At 39.6% G+C, this 8,712-nt stretch overlaps 1 protein-coding gene across 1 annotated transcript; it reads left to right on the forward strand.

Moving 5' to 3' along the window:
* The first annotated feature begins 238 nt into the window (after nt 1-238).
* nptx1l (neuronal pentraxin 1 like) lies at nt 239-5,406 on the forward strand. The gene is made up of 5 exons (XM_056753932.1): nt 239-769; nt 1,396-1,603; nt 2,891-3,135; nt 3,361-3,540; nt 4,116-5,406. Exons 1-5 carry the CDS (start codon nt 329-331, stop codon nt 4,335-4,337), a joined length of 1,296 nt encoding a protein of 431 aa, XP_056609910.1. The 5' UTR covers nt 239-328; the 3' UTR covers nt 4,338-5,406.
* The last annotated feature ends 3,306 nt before the right edge of the window (nt 5,407-8,712 follow it).

The raw sequence follows: 8,712 nt of genomic DNA on the forward strand, positions 1-8,712 counted from the left end.
CATATCATTTGAAAGTCTCTCTCTCTTTTCCTAATATCTATCCTACGCGAAGCTGAAGATCTGCCAGTGACACGACACATTAAGCTTTGGAAAACTGAAATTCTAAGGGGCAAACTAGGGGGCATGACCAGTTTCATTTACCGAAACGATTATTTTTTTTCTACCGTAGTATCCAGGGGCGGGAGTTAATGATCTCAGCACCGCAGAGCGCGCTCGCTATATAAAGCCACGAGCGCACCACAAGCGGATTACAACAAGCAGGAGCTGTCCAGAGAGAGAGAGGTGCTGAAATACTCCCGTTATACTTCTACAGCACGAAACACACAGCATGGAGGCCGGAGCAAGACGAATGCACTGGAAACTTTTGATACTTTCCTGTCTCTTGGCGAACGGAATGAGCCAGGACTTTGGACAGACACAGTTCATTTGCACGTCCGTGCCCAAGGATATGGACATATGCGCCGCCACACTGCAGAACAGCGTACCCGGCGAGGATCTGAAGAGCACGGTCATGCAGCTGAGAGAGACGGTGTTGCAACAGAAAGAAACGATCATGAACCAAAAGGAAACGATCAGGGAACTGACTTCAAAGTTGACGCGATGCGAGAGTCAGAGTGCGTCCGAGCCCGGAGACGCCAGGGTCGGGGGACGGCGGAAAGAAACGGGCACTAAGAACACGATGGGAGATGTGTCGAGGGGTCCGACCGACACACTGGCTCAACTTTCGCAGACTTTACAGTCCCTCAAGCAGAGGCTGGAGAACCTGGAGGTATGTTCTGCTGGAAAAAGTGATTTGTTGAGGACACGTCGTGGAAAGATGGGTTTATTTGCCAAATAGGTCCTCTGAAATGTATTCTGTTTTAACACTCAACTTAAATACGACAGTGCTATTTTTTATTTAAAACGAGTACGTCTATTTAAAAATATATATTTACTTAAGCTCTTAAGGACGAAAGTTCAGAGACAAGATGAACAGATTCACGCTATAATGTAAATCTTTCACTCCATTGCACAAAAATACTGTAAAAGTGACCATTCTTATTCACTTTTAGCGCAGACTTTCTAAATTACTTAATTTATTTTCAATAGGTTAAAAAAACAATTGTTATTGTCAATTTTCTTTTTGGACTTTCAATAACGTACAGTAGCCTACTGTATGAATCCATAACCACAGTAGTGCACACAAATATTATGTTGTACAGTCTGTTTATTTCATTTTTAACGATATTTACGTCTTCACGATTTACGTTTACAGGACACAATACAACTATAATGTACTCCTTCACACCATAGTATCACAGTGTGGCTGTAGTATGGCATTAAAGTCATTCTGTACCGTTCCTAAATCAACGTTTTAACGCAAGACCATTTTCTTATTCACCCTTGTTTTTATAGCAATTCAGTCGGAATAACAACTCAGTCCAGGCAAACAGTCTAAAGGATCTTCTGCAGAACAAAATTGACGACCTGGAGAAGCAGGTCCTGTCCCGAGTGAACGGACTGGATGAGGGAAAGCCCGGGTTGCGCAACGAGAGCGAGCAGCGCGGGCGCGTCGACTCGACTCTCACCTCACTGCAGCAGAGAATCACAGATCTAGAGAAAGGTAACCTTGCACATTTCTGCCCCAGCTTTCAGATAAAGGTTGTGCGCATACGGGTATTCCTTAATTTTCCGTCTACGAGAACACATGTCTTGAACAAGAAAGCGTGGAAAAAGAGCCTTTGTAGTTTTTTTGGCGTGTCGCAGAAGAAAAGTGGGAGGGGGTTTAAAGAGCTGCATTGCTTTGCATATCCAATTCCACCAAACCACTTTTACGGCGTGATTTACGGATATGGAAGTCGGAACCGGGGAGTTTTTGCAAGCTCATGCGTTTTTTGCGTTTTTATTCATGCGAATCACGTTTTTGCCAGTCGTTAAATGTACCCGTGACGCAAAACCCTTTGCAGCATCTTAACTTTAAAGCTGGCATGCAGTTATTTAAAACACTAGAAAAAGGTTGTGACGTCAAAATTAGACATTTTAATCGATCCCAACAACATTTTTATATGTTGAATTTAAGGGTTGAAGGGAAATTTTTCCCTTGAAGTTAAATTTGATGGAGAATTACAAATGATAAAAGCTTCTGCCAAATGAATACATGTGAGAAATATAAATAAATGTTGAATCATAATAAGAACTTTTTAAAATCACATATCATTTAAACATTAGACTGAATGGTGTGCCATAGGGCAAGTCACTTCAACATCTTTACGGCTCCAATAAAACAGTTTCATATGATTTATGCTATGTGGCAGATATAGAAGCTATAACAGCAGCTTTCAAAGCACTTTGTGGTGGCGAAAGTATTCGGCACATCTTGTTTGAATGTGCTTATTAGCTAAATAAGATGTACGTTTCATTTCGTAAAATGAAATACGGATGACCCACAAATGAAATTGGTTCGATATACAGCCTTTGTTTGGTTTTAGAAGAGTTGGGATTTTGCACATAAATTACATGGATTATTAGGATTGATGCTGCTCTTTCATTGTATGCGCTGGTCTCCTCCGTATCATCTTTTGTGTGCTACGCAAGAAAGAGAGCCACACGGGTTTGAAATGTCACGAGGAGGACTGAAGGATGACAAATAACACGATTATTTGTCCAGAATGCATCACGCATCGAACAGTGGGTGCAATGACATCACTGGTGGTCTTTTCAGAGAAACAAAGGATGGAATAAAGATCATTTAGTAATATGAACTGAGTGACCATATGGATATGTTTTACATTTTAAGTCATTTTTTAAGATCACTCGTTTACAAGAACGAATAAATGTATAAGCAGCAATTGAAAACCGTAATCTAATTTGAAATTTGGTTTAATGATTAAAATGCTTTTTGTAATGACAGGTAAACAGGAAAATAGACCTCTGGACAAATTTCAGCTGACGTTCCCACTGAGGACCAACTACATGTATGCTAAAGTGAAGAAGAGCCTGCCGGAGATGTACGCCTTCACATTGTGCTTGTGGATCAAATCCAACGCCTCTCCAGGAGTGGGGACGCCTTTCTCTTATGCAGTGCCTGGTCAGGCCAATGAGCTGGTGCTCATCGAGTGGGGAAACAACCCAATGGAACTGCTCATCAATGATAAGGTGCTTTTGAACAAAATAAATACTAGTGATTTTTGAGACAATTTTATTTGACAATAGAACATTGTAATGTGTCATTTCAAGGCACATAGATAGATAAGTTAGATATTTACCAAGATGATTATAAGGAAATATTTGTATTCATTATTATAAAATAGCAATTCATTTGCTGTTAAGGACAGTTGCTTCAAATATTTCATCTTTTTTACATTTTCCATTTATTTGTAGGTTGCCAAGCTGCCTTTCCTCATCAATGATGGTAAATGGCATCACATCTGTGTCACTTGGACCACCCGAGATGGAGTGTGGGAAGCTTACCAGGATGGTGTAATGCGGGGAAACGGGGACAGTCTGGCTCCGTATCATCCAATCAAACCACAGGGGGTCCTTATTCTGGGACAAGAACAGGTACAGAGCTTCTGTCCACACTCCACTCATCAAACAGTGACAAAATGTGACATTAACATGAAGCTGATTTCATGTCAAACCAAGAACATGGCTCTCTTTCAAAAGCTATGCAGGCAGAAAATAGAAACTGATGCAAAGTGCTGTGGCTAAAATATCCTACATGTAAATTTAATGGCATCATTGCACACATCCTTCATTGACGGAGCAATCCCAGAATTCATTGTGGGGTCCCAGTGTAAAAAGATGACAGCATTATACTGTAAAGCTATCCCTTGCATTTCTAGTTTATTCCCACAACACATTTGTCTGCTTGTTCGACTATTGACTAGTAACGTGCTAACTGTATCTCACCAGGTTTTGAAACGAAGCTGATAATAATTAAATCACGTGAAACCCTCCAATATAAACAATTGCAAAACCGACAGACCAGATTTTAGATGAAACAATTTAAGACTGTAGGGATGAAAAGCAAACATGGATTATTTATGGTGAAATTAGCTTCAAAGGTTAACCGGCTTTGAAGTCAAAATGCATTTATTTGATCAGCATCTGAAATGAATCTATGATCCCCGCAGGACACTCTTGGCGGAGGCTTCGATGCCACTCAAGCGTTTGTCGGCGACATGGCGAATTTCAACATTTGGGATCGAAAGCTTTCCGTGGGAGAGATTTATAACTTGGCCACCTGCAGCAGCAAAGCACAAGTGGGGAACGTCTTCTCCTGGTTGGAAACCAACATTGAGATCTATGGAGGGACATCGAAATGGACATTCGAGGCCTGTCGCCAGCTGAACTGAAAAAAAGCACAGAAATCTCGAAGCCAGTGAGAGATACGAGTTACCAGGTCTTTGTTGTCCAATCATTCACTTTCAGAGAACATTGTAAAACAAGTACAATCATGGACATCGGTATCGTGGGGGATTTTCTAGGTGTTTCAACAATTCTCGTCTCTTAACATTTCTCTGTTTTTCTCTCTTCATTTTTGGATCTTGAAGGCAAAAGCTTGAGTTGCTTATTTTTCGGCGTCTTAGTTCGAAGACGGCATGTTTTTGCTCTCCTCCGGTCCTTTTTCGGGCAATCAACGCCTTACCGGAAAACGACTTAACGTGATACGGCACATACATCTCGGCGAACCTGGATCATTTGACCCTTCTCCCTCCCTTCACGCAGGAAGCCATATATTCGATGTCCGAAACCACTTAAGTTTCTTCTTCCCCATCAGGATTATTAGATAGATCTACCCACTGCCTGGGAAACTCACTGTGAACTACGGATGTAGAATGTAAAACGAGCAAAGACGAGTACAAAATGATGTTCTTCTGTTTTTGTTCTTCTTTTGCTTTTTCTTGTGGTTTGATTCTGTCGTTTCACCTCCTGCTTGAAGCATTTTCGTTGGTTGGCGTGTGTGCGTTTGTGAGTGTGTGTGCGCGTTTGTAAAAAAAAACGTAATAATTGCCAACATATTTCAAGCCTGGGTGCCTTGGGCTGTTGAAAAAGATCAAAATTCGACACATTTGTCATTTTCTGCTGTGTGCTTCTATTTATCTATTTCTTTCCTTGTGTAACTACCGATTTGAACGTTATGTTGATTACACCTCGTAACAATTCAGCTGGCCGGTGAGATGAGTTATTGTTATTTTCAAGTCATGGCGTGTTCGGCAGGTGTTTGTATTGTTCAAGGAATGTTATGTGTACAGAAAACAGCATGACCATCGAAATGCTGCAACAGCATCAATGAAAATCTGCTTTTATTAGCTCATTTTGGGTTGAGATTTTATACTGTATTGTTATATGCTAAAAGCATGGCAGCACTGAAAGATGAAAAAAGGTCTAATTTTTGTAATAAAAGTTGTTATATCAAAAAGAGCGAGTGTGAGAATGCCTTTTAATGATTCTTTTCTCACGATCAGAAGAATGCTTTGCAGAAAGTGCTCGGAGTACAATTACACTAATTCAGAGACAATGTTGGCTTACCAGCAGCTTTGCATAAAACCCAGCACGTCTCCTCCAATTCACAATTTACTCGTTCCAATTTGACAGAAGGCAAACATATGAATACAGTGATTGTGTTTTTGTCTGGTGTTTAAGGCAGGCATTTCTTTAAATAACCAAAATACAAATAGGCTCATTAAAATATGGCACTGCAGTCTTTTGTGACTGCACAAAAATCCCTGTGATCAGAAATGGCACATCCACATGTGTAAATTCAATCAAGGCGTGCTTTCTGTCTTCATCTGTTCACACTTTCAAACAAGTAGACTTTTTACATTAATGTACAGTGAAAATGTATAATGATTACTGGCTGTCCAACACAATCTTATTTTTAACTATTTTATGAGGTGGCAAATTTGTATGAAGTACATCAGCAGGGATGGTTAGGTTTAGGGGTGGGGCTTCATACTTGCATCGTTTCAGATAATATAAGAATGCCATTCATTATGAATTTACATTTACGGTAACGCTTTAGATTACGTTCCGCAATGTACCGCATAATTAACCAGATTTTACAGCCTAACTAATTGTAACAGTAATGTAAATCTACAGTAGCTACATACCTGTAGGTTAAGGGGAACAATATGCAATGTTTGGGGAATAAAGAAGTCAGGACATTCAACAAATATTTATGTTGTAAGTGTTTTAAAACTAAGCAGTGACTTTTTTTTACTTTAAGATTATTATCTATAATCAAGTATTGAGAGTGTCTTGATTTGGAAGTTTATATGGCATGCAGTTCCCTCATAAACAGTTTTAAAAATGTCCCTACTCTTACCCCTTATAACCCAAATTTACATATTGTTCCCCTTCACCTACATATATTTTCTGTAGAGGTACATTACTGTTACAGTAAACCACCTTGTACAATAGTTGTTTTCCATTGACATCAGGTTGGTCTATCAAATTCAGTTTTACAAGGTTAGTAAAATATCGGTTGGGGAAAAAGGTGGCACTTGGCCCCCAGTGCCAAAAACAAACTGAACACGTCTTAATAATAACATGCACTTACATAAATTGACCATTATATTAAAAAAACTCACCAAGCCCTGCCACCACCCAAAATATGCTTCCAAGATAGGTTCCAGTTCTCCTCACAATCAAGCAAACCAGCAGCAACACTTTCCCCGAATCTCACCTGTTTCACTGCTGTTGAGCAATCTGATTGGAGCATGTGAAATGTACATGGGGTTTGTGTGCAATGAGCATCATATGATCTGTAATCCTAAACTATGACATTACACTTCAATTTATATTTGATGTGCCGCGCTTGTTTGAAGTTCAGGAATCTGTAACTTTATGAAAACACCCATCTTTCAAAGTATCTGAATTTGATGCCCCTTTGATAATATGAAACTGCTTGCTGCTTGCTTGCAGTTTTTAATGGAAACCCACACATTAAATATGTAAGAGACACGTTGAGTCAATATCGCTTATGTAAGCAGAAGTTCAATTTTTTTGCTCCTAGTAGGTGTTACATGCACAGTTCTTATTTCTTAAGGCGATTTATAAATATTTAACTCTTTGCTAAGGTGTCACGCTTACACCATTGCATTGAATAGTGATTTCTTCCTAGTGAACAGTATGTATGCAAAAAAAGACCAGGGCATTGTCTATAGAAATATAAGTTGTTGACTGTTAATGAAAACATACTCGCACCCACTTGCAACCCATATGCATGCTTAACAAATATAAACACAAGAAATAATGAAAAAATAACACAAATGTAACCCACACATGCCAATATGGGTAACAACCCATAGGACTATTTTGTGTAAAAATAAAATATTATATTAAAATCCTGTTCTGTTAACTCATGTTAGAACAAGCTTCATCAGAGAAACATCCAGGGGTGTGTTTCCCAAAAGAATCGTTTGCCAACGATGGTCAAAAGTTCCGTCGTTCCAGCACAGTTTAACGATTAAAGTGTTTCCAGAAACCATTGGAACTACAGCTTAGGTTAGAAGCAATATTCCTTTTTATTATCACAAGAGGGGGTCATGTCCCACCCAGTGCCATCTGCACGCCTGCATGAAGACTTACATGCATCATGCCTTTGAGCAAATTGAGCAAGCAACATACAGTGAATTTATATCCATAATTCTGAGTTTGAAAGTATGTGCACTAGGACCCTGGGGAATCCCTGTGCAGAGTGACGTAGGAGGAAACGTATGAATGAATGAAATATAGTGAAATAAAACAACAGATAACAAAATGGGATAATTAAAGTTGCTGTTTAATGCAATAAATGTTATTTACAGCAAGAATTTGACATTAGTTCGATCTGAACTTATTTACTAGTAGACGTCATTACTCCTCCACCTGTATGGCGTCATCAACTAGAATGCTGAACCAAATTGGTTCAAACGATTGATCTCCGACAGAGTAACTATGGTTTCGGGAAACAGTCGTATGTACATTGTTGATTTCCCCAATGATCCATCGTACTATGGTGGTCAACCAAGCGAGTTATGTTGTTGTTCGGGAAACGAACCAGGATTTGTTGCTGGTGAATCACTTGACCATGTATTGTTGGTCACCTTCAGCCATAATCCAGTCTGGATCTACATTTATGCTGGAAATTCATGCTGGTTATTACTGCTGGGTAGTGCCAACCAGCAAGACCTTTGTCCCGACCCTATACATGTAAAAGATGATCCTAGAGACCCAGAGATAGAGAAAAAAGGACACTTCCTTTTATTTCCACAATGTGTCAGGCTGTATTCCAGAACACATATTAATACATTTTTCCATTTATAGCTTTACTGCTATAAATACTACAGCTGTTACATGACTCTGTATCGGACATATTGGCTTTCCTTCACATTATACTGTAATATAAACCCAAAACACCGCACACGCACACACCCCCAGAGGTCTTCCAAGTATATTGTGTAAAAGTGATATCTCTTCAGCTTGAGCTGACCTCAGACCAAATCAGTACAGCCATTTGCATCTCCCAATAAAACACCACCCACATGTGCTGAAATCAATGCAGTGAACTGATCCACGGGTGGAAAATGGCATGTCCAACCTGAAAAAGTATGCTGTTCGCTTAGGTCTTGAACATTATTTGAGAGACGCTGTAGACTAGAAAAAGTACGAGACCGTACTTAGCACAGGTACCATAGCTGTCACCGGGGAGGGTTACCGGTACAAAACATAAAATGTTACACCTTT

Source organism: Triplophysa dalaica, chromosome 7, assembly GCF_015846415.1.
Source record: "Triplophysa dalaica isolate WHDGS20190420 chromosome 7, ASM1584641v1, whole genome shotgun sequence".
NCBI lineage: Eukaryota > Metazoa > Chordata > Actinopteri > Cypriniformes > Nemacheilidae > Triplophysa > Triplophysa dalaica.

Coding starts and splice junctions, on each gene's coding strand:
- nptx1l (XM_056753932.1), top strand. CDS start 329: ATGGAGGCCGGAGCAAGACGAATGCACTGGAAACTTTTGATACTTTCC. Junction 770..1,395: donor AGAGGCTGGAGAACCTGGAG/GTATGTTCTGCT, acceptor TTGTTTTTATAG/CAATTCAGTCGGAATAACAA. Junction 3,541..4,115: donor TTATTCTGGGACAAGAACAG/GTACAGAGCTTC, acceptor TGATCCCCGCAG/GACACTCTTGGCGGAGGCTT.